This window comes from Grammomys surdaster, unplaced genomic scaffold (genome assembly GCF_004785775.1).
Source record: "Grammomys surdaster isolate TR1022 unplaced genomic scaffold, NIH_TR_1.0 126036, whole genome shotgun sequence".
In the NCBI taxonomy this organism is placed as follows: Eukaryota; Metazoa; Chordata; class Mammalia; order Rodentia; family Muridae; genus Grammomys; species Grammomys surdaster.
In genome coordinates, this window is record NW_021620849.1 from 2,529,054 (window position 1) to 2,548,329 (window position 19,276).

At 50.5% G+C, this 19,276-nt stretch overlaps 1 protein-coding gene across 1 annotated transcript in view; it reads left to right on the plus strand.

Moving 5' to 3' along the window:
• Sema4b (semaphorin 4B) overlaps positions 1-19,276 on the plus strand; it is a 41,097-nt gene that overhangs the window by 4,054 nt on the left and 17,767 nt on the right. The window contains exon 2 of the mRNA XM_028754841.1: positions 8,933-9,179. Coding sequence (XP_028610674.1) covers positions 9,062-9,179 — 118 coding nt within the window. The 5' untranslated portion in view covers positions 8,933-9,061. The remainder of the gene's footprint in view (positions 1-8,932; positions 9,180-19,276) is intronic.

Genomic DNA, 19,276 nt, shown 5'->3' on the forward strand with positions numbered 1-19,276 from the left:
TTTTTTTTTTCCATCCTGAGACAGGGTTTCTCTGTGTAGCCCTGGTGGATCTGGAACTCAAGTTGTGGATCTGGCTGGCTTCAAATTCACAGAGATCCATTTGCCTCTGCCTTCTAAGTGCCTTGCAAGACAAGGTTCTTCACCCTCTAGGGTCCATGACAAAGGCAAAGGCACTGTTCTAGAGCATGTTAGGCAAGTACTCCAAGAACCACTCTGCATCCCTAGTCCTTGACAAGGTGTTTGTTTGTTTGTTTTGTTTTTTAAGGTTTAAAATTTTTATTTTATGTATGTGAGTGTTTTTCTATATGTATGGGAGCCACATTTGTGCCTGCTACCTGTGGAGTTCAGAAGGTGTTGAACCTCCTGGAAGTGGAGTTGGGGTGATTGTGAGCCTCTGTGCAAATGCTGGGAACTGAACCTGTATCCTCTGCAAGGACAACAAGTGTTCCTAACCACTGAGCCATCTCTTGAGCCCAGACAAGGATCTTTCTGAAATTAGATGAAAGCTCTGATACTTGTTCCCCAGAAGTAGCACTTCGCCCTTAGGGTTCCCAGTCCCCTGAATGCCACTCTGGAGTAAGGGCCTCTGCTCTGCTGCGTGGGCCGTGGGCTGCAGTGAAAGGCGTAAGGCCGTGTTCCTAGACGAGGAACCGGAAGATCACAGCATCATGATGGAGATCTGCATCTACTCTTTCTTGGGGTTGTAAAAGCCTCAGAGAGTGGCACCAAAGCTGACTCCAAGCTCTTCCTGCTGGGTTCAAGCCCCAGAGATCTTGGGATGCCTCATTCACTGGGCGATCCCTGGGGTTTTCTACTATTGCCAGAGGGACCCATCCAAGTGTGAGTCTTTGGCGTTACCTTATACTGTCTCCCTGTGAGTGACCTGATGCCACTCCTTTAGGATGGCAAGTGAGCACGCTTCCGTGGAATGGCCACCCTGGCAAGACAGGTTGATGGTTGATGTTGGAGTTGCAGGAGATCAGCAGCATCTTCCATCTCCACCACGCTCCCAAGACTCACTTGGCCCTGCTGCTTCTCTTGGTTCAGTATGACAGCCAAGAGTAAGGCTGTGTGTGGAAGGTGTGTCAGCCAGGGTGATTTAAGATGACAGAAACTGACAGAAACTTCACAGCTAAAAAGAGCTCTTCTTCTGTGGGAAGGAAAGGGGAAGTGGGGAGCCCCAAGACTCCCTGGGAAGGAAGCTTGGTTCCCTGGGGATTGAGGCATGGTGCTGGGGTCTGGGGAGTCTGGGGAGTAGAGTAGATTTCAGAGGGAAGAATTTGATGGCAAATTGGAAGAGAGGTTTTTATTATTTTTTTTTAATCTTTACTTTTTTGCGATAGGGTCTTGCTAAGTAGTTCTGGCTGGTCTGGAATGCAATCTGTGACCTAGGCTGGCACGGGAATTTACAGGGATCCTCCTGTCTCAGCCTCTCAAGGATTACAAGCATAAGCCTGTACCTGGCTCTTTGACTTGAGATTTTCTCTCTCTCTCTCTCTCTCTCTCTCTCTTTTTTTTTAATTATTATTTAATGTATGAGAACACTTGTTGTCTTCAGACACACCAGAAGAGGGCATCGGATCCCATTATAGATGTTGTGAGCCACCATGTGGTTGCTGGGAATTGAACTCAGGACCTCTGGAAGAGTAGTCAGTGCTCTTAACCACTGAGCCATTTCTCCAGCCCGTTGACTTGAGATCTTGAGAAGAGAACATGGTTTCCTAAGGTGGATTGGAAGCTGAGACTCTACTAGGTCCTTAGCCTTCTGTCCCCATCCTCGCCTGGCCTAGGATTCCCTGCCTCCCACCCGTGAGTAACTACAGTGATTTGAGAGCAGCAAAGCCACTGAGCAGTCTGTCAGTCAGGCTAGTCTCCTGACTGGACAGGCCTATAGTCACAGACAGCACCTCCTGAACTCCTGTATGGAGCACGGGAGTGACAGTGGCAACTTCATGTTCCACCCTGCCTGGGCAGGGACAGGCTGAGCCCTGCTGGTTGCACCACAACCCTGTAGGGTGGGGGGGATCCCCTCCCAGGGAGGGCAGGGAGTAGCCAGCTCAGGTCCTAACAGGCCCAGTGGGGGCGGCGCTGTGTGGTGGGCTGCTTGCCACAGTAGGCACACCCAGGGCTTGGGCTGGGCAGGCTGGTTCCTTCTCTTCAGGAGAGTTGCAGCCTCAGCACCACGTATGCAGGAGGCAGCTGAACCTGAGGGATCACTAGGAAGGGGCTTCTCTGGTAGAGCTTCTGTGGTGTTTATTCTGTTGAGGTCATGGGGTTCCTTTCAGATGGAGAAGCAATACAAGTCTGGGACATGGGGTGTGGGTGTTCACTCTGCACAGTGCTGCTGACGACTTTATAGGTGCTATCTCGTCATGTTCCCCAACCATGCCATAAAGTGCCATTGTATTACTATCACAGGAGAAGCAGCGAACAACTAGAAGGACTGTGGTCCTCTTATTAGGGCCCGTGTATAATATGTAGTAATGAATTCTTCTCTTCTATATGTTCAACCACTGAATTCTACCACTTTATGGGGCACACACTCTGGATAGGGAGTTGAGCACAGCAAAGGGCCTGTAGAGAGAAGCTATTTGGGAAGAGATGAGGCAGTTGCCGGACCCTATTGAAAGCTATGTAAGAGAGCTGAAAGCAGTGTTAATTCTGACCCTGGGTGGATGTCCCTCTGCTGCAGAGGGTGCTGCCTTTCCCAAGGAAGTGCCCAGCTCTCAGGCCTAGCAATCATTGGACAGTTTAAAAGCACACACAGACTGTGTCTGCTGCTGTGACTTCCTCATGTAAATGTATTGCTGCTGCAGCCCAAGTTGCTGCCTGGCCCCTGGGGAGAAGACACAGCCTAGTACCTAACTGGGGCAGGGTGGGGAACCGCAGCTGCAGGTTGGAATAAGAAGAGGGCTTCGGGCTACGAGGGGATGGATGGTGGCAGGGGGCCAGGGCCTAGGGAGCTGGGCCACAGCCAGTTCATGCCTGAGAGACCTTGCTAGGCAGCCTGCCAGTCAGTACCCGGTAGTGGGGGAAGGGGTGGGAGGAGCCTGAATGTTGCCCAAGGAGGGGTGGGCAGGACCTTTGGGTTCAAGCTCCACTGGGTTTGGCAGAAGGCTCCTCCCCTGCATGGCAGCAAACAAAGCTACAACCCTAGAGTAGGACTGTGGGAGTCCAGCGCCTAGCTCCCCTGGGTGGGAGTCAGAGGGGGCCGGCCTGGCAAGAGCCCTTTGGCAGGTTTCGTGCATGCCCAAGGACACCTTCCTGCCTGCACCTGGGCAGAGGCTGAGGGGCGAGTGTTGACTTTGATGGGCTGGCGGCTGTGAGGAGCAGCGAGAAGAGAGGCTCAGGCAGACGTGTTCACGCATTTTCTGTTTTCACTCTTCCTTGCCGTTATTTCCTCTTCCTTCTCTTCAGGCTTTCTCCTACTGTTCTATACGTTTGTGCTTCTTCCACTTGGTTCTACAGTCATGGTCTGCTCCCTTACTCTCTCGTTTCTTTTCTTCCAGGCTAACAGGTATAAAATACAAGCTTGTAGCGGGACATAGTGGGGCGCACCCTACATTCCCGGCATTGAGAAGGTGGGGGCATGAGGTCTAGAGCACAATGCCAGTGTGGGTTACATAGCAAGTTTTAGGCAGCATTGGCCTGTGTACGTGAGACTATCTAAAAACAAACGCTTAAATATAGCAAAATGCATAGATCGTAAGATCATAAAGCTCGGTCGGTACAGTCTAACATTCATAAACACTTGAAAATCCAACGATAGATCAAGACCTAGAATCTGTCATCTCTAAAGTTTCTGTATTTGCCTAGGAGCCATGTGCCCACTGGGCTCTGACGTCTTTCACACACAAGTTTGTCTGGGTGCCTGATGCTTCTCCTCTTCCTCTTCCTCCTCCTCCTCCTCCTCCTCCTCCTCCTCCGCCTCCGCCTCCTCCCCCTCCTCCGCCTCCCACACAGGGTTTCTCTGTGTAGTCTTGTCCTGGAACTCACTCTGTAGACTAGGCTGGCCTCCAACTCAGAGATCCCCTTGCCTCTGTTTCCCAAGTGCTTTTGGATTAAGGGTGTGTGCCACCACTGCCCGGCTTGTCCGGGCTTCTTGATAATATATTCTTGTGAACATTATACCTCTCATCCTTGCACTAGTGAAAAAAATGTGTGTGTGTAGGTTGTGGAGGTAAACATAGATAGACAGACAGACAGACAGACAGGATGGGAGGGAGAAAGAAGGCCTGTGAGTGCAGGTGGCCAGAGGGCAGACTTAGCAACTTATGGATGACTTTGTCTTGTAGGCTGGGGCTTGCAGGAAGTACTCATTTTTTTCTTGTTCTGTTTTTTGGTACTGTTTCCAAGCTACCCCCTCCCCAGTTCTTTGTAAACACTGACATCTGGCAGAAAACCACTTGTCTACATCCAAGCGTGGCAGAGGGGAACAGGAGACACAGTGTCGGCTTGGGAACCACTCTTTTGCCTAAAGGAAGTCAATTCAAAGGCAGTTCTTTGTCAGTCACCCTTCTGTCCTTTCCAGTCTGAGACAGCATGTGAGAAACCACATCAGCACATATACAGAAGACAGTGGAGGCCAGCAGGAGCAAGGCTGCCATGTGCATGGGTTGGAGAGTGCTTCCTCAGGCCAAGAGTCGGGGACCCTCATGTAGATAGCGCTCATGTAGATAGCACTATGTGGTTCCTACTGGGGTACCTTGCTAGGCATGGGGGAGGGGGTCAGAAAACAGAAGACCCATCACTGTTCTCTAAGGGGCTTGCTGCCCAGTTGGCATAAGACATACTTTCAAAGCACATGAGCAGGATATAATTAACAACCATGAGAGGCTGCATCAGCCCCTGCCTCCTCTCCTGGGGATGAGCACAACCGTCAGACAAGGCCTTTGTTGCCAAGATGCAAGAGCAGACCAATCTCCTGCCACTTTAGGAGCTACTGATTCCCAGATTCAGGCTCTGAATAAATGCTAATTGAGGAGATAAGCCGCAGATGAGGAGGCACTGCTCTACACTGGGGTTTGGAGCAGAAGAAGGAAGTGCTGTAGTTAGCAAAAATTGGTTTTTGACAAAGCTTGTGTGTGCATGTGTATGTATATGCACGGATATGTGTATGCACATAGGAGATCTCAGGCATGTGTGTGTGTTTGTATGTGTGTTTGGAGGCCAGAGAACAACTTTGTATGTCATTCCTCAGGAGCCATCCACTTTTTTTTTTTTTTTTTCTGAGATGGGGTCTCTCACTGGTCTGGAACTTGCCAAGTAAGTTAGGCTGGCTAGCCAGGATCTGCGTGCCTCTACCTCCTCTGGGTCGGGATTACAAATGTGTTTTACCATGACTGGTTTTTTTCTCTTCCTCTTCCTCCTTTTCCTCCTCTTCTTCCTCTCCCTCCTTCTCTCTCTCTCTCTCTCTCTCTGTGTCTTTCTCTCTCTCTCTCTCTGTTTCTCTGTCTCTCTCCTCCTCTCTCTCTCTTTCTCTCTGTCTCTGTCTCTCTCTCTCTCTCTCACACACACACACACACACACACACACACACACACCTGAGATCAGATTGACCTAGCCTAATTATCTCAGAGAATGTTCTTCATGCTGATGCATCTGCTTCCAACCTTACTGTTAGACGTGGGTTAAACCCTTTGGTAGAACAGCGCAGGGATTGATAATGTGAAGTTCTCAGGGCATCCTATGGGAGACGAGCGAACAATTCCATCATACTCCTATTGCGGATGACCCTTTGGTTAAGATGGCGGCCACCAGGTCTCATTGACAGGCATACATTTGCCTTTGGGCTAGTGGTCGTCTGTGTGACAGACTATCAGACATTGTTTCCTCAGTCTTTATTTACAGCTGTGGTCTTTGCTAAGTGTTCTTCCTAATCCTTCCGTTTCTACACTTAGCAGCTAGTGTTTGTACGTAAAGACATTTCCTCCCCTTCTCTTTCCCTTTCTGAGTCACTCTATTGACTAATGGGTTGTATTTTCATTTGCTGCATTAGAATCCATTACTTATTATGCCTTTTGATAACCAAATGGTCATCTGGCTGGATCCTCTCCAAGTGGTCATCAGACTGTCTCTTCTGTCCTTCAGGCACGGCCTCATTCGACTTTGCTTTGCTTTCAGGCTCAACAACTTGTGTTGTTTACCTTGTACTTTCCCTCATTCTCCAAGGAGACCTCTCTGCTTTTACAGAGGAGCAGTGTGCAGAAACCAAGATCTGCAGGCTAAGACTGCACACCCATCATTTTTATCAGTAACTTGATTAAAGGTCTAAGGAATGCTTAGCCAAATTTACGATGACTCAAAACCAGGAAAGGAGGTGCCAAATGTATGATAATAGAATCGATATTCAAAACAACCTCTGTGGGATGAAATCTGGGCTTGAACCAATAGATTTAAGAGATAATTTTGAAGTCTTGTGTTCAGTTGAAAAGGTTTATTGCAGAATTTCAGGTTTGGGGCACTCTTCACTAGACAGAATTGGCATCAAAAGATTGTTCCAGGTTGCTAGGCAACATGAGCCTGTAGTAGACTGAGTCTCGTCATCCTCAGTCACCCAGTCATTCCTTCAACCAATATTTATTGAAGGCGCCTGCCATGTATACAGGCACCAATCCAGGGGCCTGGGAAGTTTGAGCAGGGGAAAGCTGCACCTGGACTTTCATTTTATTTATGTATTTATTTATTTAAATTTTGTTTTTGGTTTGTTGTTGTTTGAGACGGTTTCATGTAGCCTCGATTGGCCTCAAAGTTGTTATGTACCCTTGAATTCCTGATCCTCCCCTCCCTCCTCCTAGAATTAAATAATTAAATTGATGCTAGAAATTAAAAGTCTTCTTTCTTACAGCCAGACTTCCTTGGTGCTAGAACTAAAGGCATGTACCACCATTTCCAACTGACTTTAAAATTTTATTTTCAGCTGGGCAGTGGTGCCGCATGCCTTTAACCCTATTATTTGTTGGGGGTGGGTGTATGAGAGGCAGAAGGATCTTTGTGAGTTCAAGGCCAGCCTGGTCTACAGGAGTTCCAGAATAGCCAAGACTACACAGAGAAACCTGGTATATAAATAAATAAATAAATAAATAAATAAACAAACAGACAGACAGACAGACAGATAAATGAATGGGGAGAGCTAGCTCAGCACTCAGAGCACTGGCTGCTCTTCTGGAGGCCCTAGGTTCAGTTCCCAGAACCTGTGGCAGCTCACAACTGTCAGTTACTCCAGTTCCAGAGGGTCTGACACCCTCACACAGACAGATCCATGTTAAAAAGAATTTTGTTTTCAGACAGGGTTTCTCTGTGTAGTCTTGGCTGTCCTGGAACTGGCTCTGTAAAACTCAAGAGATCTACCTGTCTCTGACTCCCAAATCTGATTGGATTAAAGGCCTGGCCCACATGTGGCCTGACTTTGAAACAGTTTTTTTTTTTTTTTTTTTTTTTTTTTTTTTGTTTTTCGAGACAGGGTCTCTCTGTGTAGTCCTGGCTGTCCTGGAACTCACTTTGTAGACCAGGCTGGCCTCGAACTCAGAAATCCGCCTGCCTCTGCCTCCCAAGTGCTGGGAATAAAGGCGTGCGCCACCACAGCCCGGCTGAAACAGTTTTTTAAATGATACTTATTTTAATGTGCACTGGTGTCTTGCCTGCATATATATTTATTTTGTGACACACACACATACACACACACACACGTCAGAGGACACAACTTGTGGGAGTGGATTCTGTCTACCATGTTTGAGAAGCGATTGAAGGAGAAAGGGAAGAAGCAGTTAGAGGGTTCTCATAGCCAAGAGAGCAAGGACGGGTCTGGGAAAGCAGTAAGTTTCAGATTATGGGTTTACTAGTGCATTTGGACATGGGGAGTATGAGAAAAGACACAGACTGTAGAAGGATGTCAGGGTGGTGACGGTACAGGAACTGTGGGACACGGGGAAGTCTGGCTGTAAGAAAGAAGACCTGTGACATCCAAGAGCTTGTCTGCTCTGGCTGCCACCTACCTGTGGGGGTGGGGACGAGAGCAGAAAGATGTGGCTCTGAAACTGCCCACAGGAGCAGCAGGTGCAGTGTAGCTTCGACAATTGTAGAAAATTCTGGGCGAAGTGGTTTCATTGACACAAGAACGATGAACACATATTTTCAAGTTTTTAATTTTATCCAGGCACCCAGGAAAAGCTGAAAGGGGTTTCCAAAACCTTGATGTCTTTCTTTGTTGATCTCCTCCCCATCTCTCCCTCCTTACTTCCCTCTATTCCTTTGCTGTGGCTCTACCAAATTGACTTAAGATTGGGGTACCTGCGGGTGGATACCTCTGGCGTCTCGTTCCAGCCTTAGGGAATCCTTTCCTATGCTCAGCCACGTGCTGGTTGTGGGGGAAGGTCTAGCCTCCTTGGCAGTGCAGTCCATGAAATCCTATTATCCCACTTGAACTAATTCTGCGCCGCCCCCGGGCTTCGCGTGGACAGAATTCTAAGCATGGACAACCCAGCAGGGTATCTAGATTCTAGACCATGAATAGACCTCTCGCGGAAGTAAGACTGGAAAGCTACCAGGCTCAGTGTCTGAGCAGCTCCCAGAACGGAGTTGGGGGTGGGTAGGGGGCAAGTGGGCAGGGTTCCGGGGAGCCGGAAGGAGGGCGGGTCCGAGCGGTTTTGCGTGCTCCTTGGTCTCCGGGCTTCGGGTCCCCAGACTCTGCTCCGCTCCCCAGTGCCCCAAGTTGGGTGACCCGATCCAGCACCCCTCGTACTCCAGCGCCCAGGAAGGAGGAAGGGGGAAGAGCTGGGCGAGGACCAGCTAGGAGGCCGGCCTACCCGTCGACTTCCTGCTCCGCGCTCTCCTCCCTGCGGCGGGAGCGCGGGGCTTCCAGCCCGCAGCACTGGGCAGAGGGCGCCTACGGTGCGGCGACCCACGTGACCATTTTCCCTGCCGCCCACCCCAGGTCCGGAGGCGGAGGCCGAGAGGACTCCGGGCCGAACCGCGGGGCGGAGCTCCAGCCTACGACTCCACTTGGAACAACCTGAGCCGGAGGACGCGGCTGCTTGCCGCGGTCTGAGCTCCACGCGCCGCGATGGGCCGGGCGAGCCGCTCCGCCGTCCTGCTGCGCGCGCTGCTGCTGCTGCTGCTACTGCTGCCGCTGCGGACGACGACGACGCGGGCGCTCGGCCCTCGGATCAGTGTGCCGTTGGGTAAGTGCTCTGGGGCGCGGCAGAGGGAGGAGAGCGCGGGCACCGAGATGCTTGGTAGGGTGGCCACGACAAAGGAGAGGTTGAGGTCCACTAGGACCAGGAAAGCATTTCCCTTTCCCAAGTGCTGTGGTCAAAGCGAAAGGAGAAGAAAGTAGGGAGCTGAGAGCTCTTTCTTCCATTTTCTATCTGGACTTGGAGAGGGCCGCTCTGCTGCTCGGTTGCAGCTGTTCTTCTAGGAGGGAGCATAGGAACTGTTTGGGGGCCTCAGGTGCTAGCCATCCTGCCTACTCATCTACTTGTCTTTGATGCTGACCAGGGTCAACCGTGGAGCCACCAACGGCACGGGGCTGAGGGCACTGCTGCTGTTGGCTGTGCTATAAACTCTGGGCTTCAGCCACAGTAGAGCCTGGAGCTCGGCGGGTGGGTGCCAGGTCTTTCCTTCCTGCCGATCCATCTCTGACTGATCGACCTGAAGAATTCACCGCTTCCCTCCCCCCAAACACCGGGACTTGGAAACTGACATTACGAAGACTCATCTGTACCCTGCCTAGAGGGACCTGAGGGTACCACCCTGGTGGGCCAGCTTCCTTTCTTGGCGCTTTCTATCTGCCCCTGGCATCCTGTGTTTCCAGTCCTCCAGTCTTTCTTTATTTCCCTTAGTCTGATCGCCCCTGAACCTTCTCCTGAGAACCTCAACTTTTGGAATTCTAGGGACTTAGGTCTTAAGCCCAGCGAGTACTTCCTATTGCCTGCACTCCAGCTTCTTCCCCTGCAAAGTCACCTCGGGCTTAGGTACCTTGCAAAGCCATCTTGGGAAATTAATGAAACTTGGTTCATTTGGTGGGCATCAGGCACATAGGTGCCAACAGTGTTTGGCCAAACCCCTCTAAATTGCAAACCACCATGTGTGTGTTAGTGCATAAATTAGAGGTTAGAGACTAAAACTCTACCAGACTTCCTTCTCCCTGTAGCATCCCCACCCCTAAAAGGATAGAATCAACTCTTCAGTTGCCCCCTAACAGGATCTCAGCCCCTTATCGTAAACATTGTTCTGTTCGTAGCTCTAGTTCAAATCCTCCCTCAGCCGTTTAGTTCCCTTGTGACCTTAAGTAAACAACTTAGCCTCTCTGTGCCTTGATTTCTTCATCTGTAAAATAGGGATATTAGCACCTTGCTCCAGGCTCAGCTCATTACCAGTTGCAGTCCTTAGGATAGGGCTTGGTACAGAAACCTCCCAGCGGGTGTTTGCTGTCATTCTTGTTATGTTAAACGCGGACCACTCCTGCTTGGAACTGGGTGGTTCGCTGTGGGGTGGGGACAGTTCCAGAGTGTTAGCTTGACTGCAGCTCCTTGGGAGTTCTGTTCTTGAAGTGAGGAAAGACTGAAGTCTGAACCCAGGATTGTTGCTCTGCTGCTTTAAAACTTACTTAGCTGGTGTGTGGGTGGAGGTCAGTGAGGTCAGAGGGCAGCTGGCAAAACTTTCCTTCAGCCATGTGGATCTCAAGAATTAAGCTCAGATCCTCAGGTTTGCTGTCAACCCCCTTTCCCTGATGAGCCATCTCCTATGACCCCCTCACCCTGTCTTCCCTTCTGAGTGAGACATGGAACCTGTCTTGCATTAGGCAAGTGCTCTGCCTCTGAGCCACACATAGCCCTTGCTGCCTCTGTCATTCTGTGTCTCCCTAGAGCAGTGGTTCTCAGCCTTCCCAATGCTGCAACCCTTTAATACAGTCCCTCAGGTTTTGGTGACCCTAACCATAAGTCATTTTTGTTGTTACTTCATAACTGTAAATTTGCTACTGTTATGAATTGTAAATATCTGTTTTCCCAAAGGTCTTAGGCAACTCATGTGAAAGGGTCATTCAGCCTCCAGAGGGGTTGAGACCCACAGATTGAGAACTGCTGTCCTAGACCCTTAGACCCTCTCAGCCTTAGGGATAAGGCTGTGAGATGGGGACACATGGACCTGTGGATCCCACTTATGCCTTGGGGCCACACCAAACACAGTAGGTCTTGTGTCTTAGGGAGTGGTGGGAAGACTCAATGGGAGAGTAGAGAGGCCCTGCTTCTTGGGAGAACATCAGTCTTTGGTTAGTGGTATAGTTCCAGGACCTGGCCAGCTGCCACAATTTTGTGATCATTCAGGGCTGCCACAGGTGGGCAGGGTGTGACTTGTGCACTGTACAGAGGTATCCAGCTGAGGGGTTGAAAGTCTGGCAGGCAAGGAACATAATTTTACTGTGTTTGGGAGGAGGGGCTGATTCTGCCAGGGGGGTTGGGTGCTTTTTCAGTCCCCTCTAAGCTCTGGAGTGTTCCAGCAATGGCCAGCCACCTCAGCACTGGATATGCATCCACACTTGACTGAGCTAGCATGCTACCACAGTGTTTCTTTCACCTTCCTGGGCCTCCACAGCACCTTTGATACCTGCGTCTACTTCCTTACCTCCCAGCTACAGGCAGGTCCTGAGGCTGGAGTCCCAAATGAGGAATGCCCTGGTGACTGAAGAGGCTCACCCTTTGGGTCTGGCCTGAGACAGTTTCCTGTCTAATCCCTGGGGGCTCGTTAGGTGTTCCTGGCAGTGTACCCATCCTTGGCAGGCCCATGGTGACTATTGAGTGCCTCTGCTCCAGGGCCTTTCAGCCTTCTCACACAGGCCTATCAGGGAATGCACAGAACTGAGACCACACCCCTTTTCTCCCATCACTTGAAGTGAATTCACACCCAAGTCCACTCCCAAGGACCTGATGCTTAGGGATCATGAGCTCTGTCTGTGATCTAAAACCAAGTCCCTTAAAGTGGAAAGTCCAGTTTATTCTGCATCTAGGGTCTCATAGAGAACTCTCATTCCTGTTTATGGTTCTAGGGAGCCCTCAGGTTGGAGGGGTACTTGTGACCTCACGTAATGTTCAGTAGAGGGAAAGAAGGCACAGGACATTTTAGGTGAGAGTTGGGGAGCAGCCATGAAGATTCCTAAACCAGCTGGAAGTCTGTGAAAGCCATGCTTCAGAGAAGAACATGAAATTTGTTTTTGTTTTGTTTTTTACCATGAAAACTCCAGGGCCGTAATGTGGGGTAGAAGCAGAAATCTGGCCTTGAAGAAACAAAACAAAACTGCTCCCACAGCCTACTGAAGTCTGGTGGAACCACCTTATTTGGGCAATTAAAAGAGTTATTAATGTCTCCCAGCCCCAGAGACATCCTGCTAAAAAGCTCTGGAAACAGTGTATGAACCAGATTGGAATTAAATTTGTAGGCCTGCAAAATGCAGTCAACAAAACCCCATTGAATGCAGAGAACAAGGCACTTGGCACGAGTCAGCTGCCCGTCTGAGTCAAGGATGCCTGAGTGGCCCCTGTGCTGGCTGCTGCTCTGGTTCTCTCTTGCCTGCTTATTGACCTCTGCCTTATATGACCTTGGCTCAGCGTGAGACTTTGTAGTTCTGTTTCATATGCTGGCCTGTTCGTGATTCTTCAGAGGCACGTGGACAGTGGAGAGCTTCAAGAATGGGTGCTGAGAGCCAGGCTGGGAAAACTGGCTTACCACTCTCATCAAAGGACACATCAAATGGAAAGCTATGGTGTTCTTGTCCACAGAACCAGAAGGATAGCAGGGCCCATCTCCCAGGCTCCTGAGAGGATTATGGAAATAGCATATGTAAAGTGCTTGGCATGGGTCCTGACACACACACACACACACACACACACACACACACACACAGCCTGCCCAGTGGAAGTTAGCAGCTTTTACTGTGTGCTACCCTGCTCAGACTCACAAGCCTTACTCCAGGATGCTGAGCACTGCGTGGTGGTGGCGCCGGCTCTGCCCTGGGGAGGACACAAACCCAGGTCCCAAGGGTTGTTGGGAGGTTATTCCCACGGACTTGCTTAGGATTGCCCCAAGAGCTCCTGGTTCTGTCCTTTCAAAGTTATTCTGTGGCTCAAGACCCATTAGTGCTTGGGACTGGGTTTTCCCTCACACCCCTCCCTGCCTGCCCTTTGCTATTTCTCTCTGCTCTGTGGTGTTTGAAAGTCACTCAGCTGGTGGTATGCCTCTTCCACTTGTAGAGTATGGGAGGCACTTATTGATATACCGTGTAGCGTAGTCATCATCTGGTTGATGGGATCTGGTTGAGAGGTCTGCAAGGTCATGTCACCCCACATATTTCCCTGTTAGCCTGTTCCTAGAGCCTGTGGCCCCTGTCCCATCTCCATAGCTGCTTAGGCTGGGTCAGGGCTCAGAAACTTAAGGTGGAGCCCTCCCTGCACCCCAGGGGAAAGAGGATCCACAAAAAGAGTCCTGTGGTCCAATGCCTGCCCTCTCTCCAGTCACCCTGGAGAGCACTATCTCATAAGACTGCACTGTATAGCCATTTCCCCAGTTGGCCTTCCCTGTTCTTTACCTCTGACCTCGCTGTCCTGGGAGAGTTTGCCACATCAGGGAAGAAGCCAGTTTCCTTAGGGGACAGTGTCTTGACCCAGGCAAATTGCTTCTTGCCATTCTCATGACCACAGGCCTTTCCCTCTGCTGCTCACACTTGCCCTCTGACGTCTCCTGGGTCACCGTTAGCCCCATTCCTGTGTGATCATCTCTGCCACAGGGCTGCCTGCAACCTGTAAGGGTCATAGCTGGTGTTCCAGCCTTGGGAACCTAGGAGATAGCTGGCAAAGTGAGGGGTATAGCTAAGGCCACAGAAGAGAGTGATTTATCCACTTCAGGGAGCTCCTTCCCAAGCCTGTGATCCCGCCTTTTCTGGAGCCTGTCTGGCAGCCCTTCATCCAGCCTAGAAGGTTGGGAGAGTTGCTTCAGGGAGAGATTTGTGGTAGGTGTGATAGGGGAGAGACAGAGCCCTCCTTCCTCTTTTCTTCAGAAGAGTGGCTAAAGTGGCCAATTGGCTACCTTTGGGACTTTTTTTTTTTTTTACCTCCGGTGCTAGAGTGGAACCCAAGAGCACAGAGCTTCACATCTGCTAAGGAAATACTCTGCCATTGAGCTCCATCCCAGCCCTGGCCTCTCCTCATTCATCCTGTGTGAGAGACTCCATCTTGCAGAAGAGGAAGACACCATCCACTTTCAGTACCCACTGGGCTCGGCTCACTCTGGCCTGTGCAGCTGTATTGTTTTACCCAGTGTAGAAAAGTGTTGGCCGGGCGGTGGTGGTGCACGCCTTTAATCCCAGCACTTGGGAGGCAGAGGCAGGTGGATTTCTGAGTTCGAGGCCAGCCTGGTCTACAGAGTGAGTTCCAGGACAGCCAAGTTTACACAGAGAAACCCTGTCTCGAAAAACCAAAAAAAAAAAAAAAAAAAAAAAAAAAAAGAAAAGTGTTGAGCCCCAGACAAGCCACCTCATTCTGTCAGGGTCATGGGTCACTAAAGATAAGAGACTGTGCTTGGGCCTGTTCATTTCTTGACTCAGGAGCCACATTCTTTCTTCGAGAACAGCCGCCTCTGGCTTCACCTGCCAGTTACACAAAAGCAGTCGAGTGGCCCAGCTCAGCGCTTTGGTAATTAATCAGCTATGTGATTCCATCTGGTAAAGAAGTCTGCTGAAGTTACTCCTCGACAGAGCAGACAGAGCAGGGGAGCCAGCTGAGGCCCCTGAAGGCACTGTTAAATTGGTTATCAGTGGCTTGGCCAGGGAGTAAGGGACGCATGTATCGGAGGTTTGCACACTAGGGGTGATGGCCAAAGCCAGCCTGGGGATATATTTTGCTTGGCTTCCAAGTGACTTAGAAATTTTTAATTAGTGGCTGATATTTAAAACTTAGGAAATTTTATATAAAAGTCCATATTTCTGGCTCTTTGGGGACTCCTGCAAGGCAGGGCCCCCTTTTCCTAGCAGTAAGCAGCTGGGGCTAAGCAGCACCTCCTCTTTTGAAGACCTCGTGCCTGTAGATGGTTACGTTCGTACCAATTCTGTTTCCCTTGCTCTGGTGGCACCAAAGAGCCAGATGTTACCCAGAGAAAGCCTGTCACTTGTGGGTGAAAAGGTGCAGAAGCAGGGGAGGGCAATAGGGCAGGAAGAGGAGTGCTGCATGACAGTCTGATAGTCATCATCGAAGGCCTCCTGCAGGCCTTCCACCTCAGAGGCAGGTGGCTGGCCCCAGGTTACACAAGCGATCAGTGATGACATCAGCATGCGCTGTGGCTTTTAGGACTTACTAGCTATTGCTCTGCGCCTCTGTGGCTCATTTTCTATTTCCTGCACCATTTTTAGCTGCTGTGTCTCTGTGGCCTTTGGGTGCTACAGCTGAGTGAGCTGCCAGTGATTGGAAGGGTCAGAGAGTGTGGAGCAAGAACCTTTAGGACCTCCGTTAATACCCCTATCAGACTAGGGCTTCTTTCTGGATGGTAGCACCTTTAAATGAGGGAATCTGGTGTTTGCTCAATCAACAAACATTCGTAACACACCTCCTTGGATGTCACCTGACCAGGTGATGCGTGCATGGGATAACAATAAGATTCAGGCTTGATCCTGACAGTGCTCTTCTTTGGTGGGAAAGTCAGAGCCAGAAGCTCATCAGTGTAGAACAGTGTCTCCTGAGCCTGCCTCGGGTGTGAAATTTATGACAGGCCCTTACATAGTGACAATTTTGGAGTTTTGCACATCAATATTATAAAAATGTTTTTGTTTTAGTCCCATGTGTGGGATATGGGGCTGCTTCAGATCGTCCACAGCAGCCGACTATGATTTGCCTTGTGCTCTGGCAGGGGCGTGATTTTTCCAGCTGCACATTCTGCGATTGTGTCACAGTTGGGGTTCTGGTGACTTTTCCAAGGGTATATAAGTGCTAGGGCTCTTCAGGTGTGGTGGGTTGTTGGTCTGTTGTTGTTGGTTGCTGTTTGTTAAGTAGTTGTGTGCAAAGAAGAAACAACAAGAAGAAATCAGATATCCTGACTGTGAGGATCAAATTTGCCCCGTGGAACTCAATGCCCCTAATCAGCAGGAAGTCATCTAACAATAACGTTGCCCCCGTTCCCAACCCCTAACTTTATTCTGGGATCTCTTTTCTTTCTTCTCTATCCGTTTTTCTCTTTTATTTAGTGTCAGGTGGTTGAAAGGATGGAAGAAAGAAGAACCCACAGAGTAGCTAAAGACCAGCTATACTCTCGTGTGGCTGTATATTCAGGAAGGACCTTTAGAGGAACTGATAAGTATAGCTTAGGCAGGGGGACAGCAGCACAGAGCTGGCTGTGACCAAAGCACCCTTGAACTTCAGTTTCTGTGTCATTCTCTAAATGAGTGGGGGCCTGCATTGGGTGATGGTCCACCATGGCAGGCTTTGTGAGGTGCTGGTAGTGACAGTTCTTAGAGAGCTGTAGTACAGGGTACTGAGGAGGCTATAGTAGCCTAGGTAGGAGAAGTAGGACCATGGTCATGGACTAGTGAGGTGGGGCAGATTAGGAAAATTCAAAGGAGGGGAAGTGGCAGAAGTTGTGCATGTGCATGGTGGCTGAGGAAAGGAAGGGCGGCGCGAGGCTGAGCTGGAGGTTAGGAAGACACGATATCCCAAGACACAGTGGCGCATAGGGGCATAAGAGGGGCCTGCATGAGGGTAACCCATTGTGCCTGGGGGGTCACCAGAATCTGTGGTAGGTGTGGACATGTAACCCTTCTCAGAGTGAACACACTAGAGAAAAGCCTTGAGAGGCTAAAGAATGGTTAGCAACACAGACAGGAGCTTGGCAGCACGGGTCCATATTCTACTCCTAGCACATACCTGAAGTAGAGATCAATCCTACCCCTACCCCACCTGGGCGGGATTGTGGACTGAATCTGCAGGGTGTGTGAGGAAGATGTGAGATGACCCTTGAGCCTGTGGAGGACAAGCCATGGGGTCAGGGTTATCAAGTGAGACATTTCCTGGGCCTTAAGAGGACTCACCCACCAAGTGTGGGGCTGGTTGAGGCCAGTTCCCTGGAAGAGTATGTGGGAGGCGAAGAAAGGTGAAAGCTCTCTGGAGGAGTTTCTAGAAGGTGCTTTCTGAAGGGAAGGGCCTCCATGTGTGGTGAAGCTGGACATTGAGGTCACTGTACTCAGTGGCCCCTGTTTCTTCAGAGAAAAACTGGAGACCTTCATGAGGAAGAAGGTGGGTAGGAGGGCAGAAGCCACAGGAGAAAAGAGAGAGTGGCCAGTCACTGAACAGAGGGACACAGGAGCTAACTGTGGTGCTGTGTGGGCCCTAGAGGGGCTGGGCAGAGGTCAAGGCCTGAAGGTGTTGGAACAGCCTGTGTAGCTGGGGCACGGGTCTCGTGGCTGTGGGGTTCTGACGGGTTTGCCAGTTCACACAGGGACAGTATGGAGGGAGGCTTTCCAGAGTAGACGCACGCCACGCACACAGACGCTCGCTCACGCTCTTTCTCTGGTTTTGGTCTAGTATTGTTATTATTAATGCTTTTGTTTTTGAGTCAGGGTCTTGAGGTATAGCCAGATGTCCTTAAACTTCTAGTGAGTTCTTCCTCAGTCTCCCAAATGCTACAAATGCTTTCCTTTTTGTGGGGTGAGGGAGTGGGTGGAGACAAAGTCTTGTGTAGTCCACGCTGGATTCACACTTGCTTTAGAGCCCAGGATGACCTCGAACTTCTGATCCTTCATACTTTTACCTTCCACGGTACCAGGATTACTGATTACCGTACCAAGTCAACAGATGAATTCTTGAGGACTTCAGCCCAGGGGAGACTTTGGCACATAGCCCTCCAGTAGCCACCACATTGGGACTGACTCTCTCTGATGGACTCCATCCTGACCTTAGTCCAGTGAACGTCGACCTTGCCTCCCCACTTCCGTGGCCTGGGGACAAGGTGGCTGCTTCCTGCTTAGTGCTGGGTGATGTGTAGACAGGAAGTGTATATAGGTCAGTTTGCTGCTGACTGTAGCAAGTGGGTTCAAGGTTCCGGTGACTTGGCATGATGTCCCTGAGACACCCAAGAGGCCTTTCACACCCCTGCAAAACCTTGCTCTGACTCTGCAGGGAGGCTGGTGTTTTCTGGCCTTATCCTGCTGGGGCCTGTGGAGGACAAGAAGCTAGGGCCAGGTCAGCATCTCACTGTGGTGGCTCAGGAGTCACAGAGCAGAGCAAAGTGGGGTGGGACTCTTGAGTCAGCAATGCCTAGGGTGGGGCTGAGCCCTATTCCTGTCTTAACCCAGAAAGTTCCAAGCTTCCGGCTGAGTCACCGGGATAAGGAGAATCTCTGTGAGGCTGGGGCCTGAGGAGTTCCCACATCACTTCCTGCTAGGTTGGGGTGTGGGACCCTGCAGGTGGCTGCCCTAAAATAATAGCCCTATCCTACTTTCTCTAAGGATGGAGTTCTCCTGGGGAGCATAGGCCCTTGGGGGAGCCCCAGCTCTTGGGCAGCCACTGGCCCAAGTTGCCCGGGATCAATAGAGAGGTTCCATCCTGATTGGAACAGCAGCCAGAGTTTCTAGTTAGGGGCTAAACCTCAGGTAGGGGAACAGGAAAGTTACCTGAGCCATATTCACAGCCAGGAGGCCAGGTGGCTCATACTCTTTGGCACAACAGAGAACACGCGCGCACGCACACGCACACCTACACACCTCTACCTCTCCAGTCACCTCTGCACAAAGAGCACCAGGAACTCATCATGCACAAGCCTGGACAGGCCTCGAGGTTCTGTGCGCATAAGCACACAGACACACAGACATGGACAGGCTCAGGCAGGGCCCTCTGCACAGACGTCTACACAGCCACTCTGTTTAGGTGACCCAAAACACATGGGAGCTTGGATACTCACAGCACCCAATGCGTGCTTGTAGCACACGGCCTGTTTCTAGCTGGTCTGATCATGAGACCCTCATGGGCCACACTCAGGCTCAGGTGGAGTGGGCTGATGCTGTAAGCTCTCAGGAGGAAGGCCGCACCCCCTGCCCTGCCCTCTGTGGCTTGCCCATCTGGATTTTCCTGCAGGGCTTTTGGATTTTGTTTTCGAGCTACTCGAGTGTTGATCGTGTGCCAGGCACCGTGCCAGCACAGGGGAAACGTGTGTAAAGTTGTTTTGAGGAAAGCTCTCAGTAAGTGTGGGTTATTATGTACGTTATTATTTACAGACGTAATCTCGTTTCTTCTCATAACAACTCTGT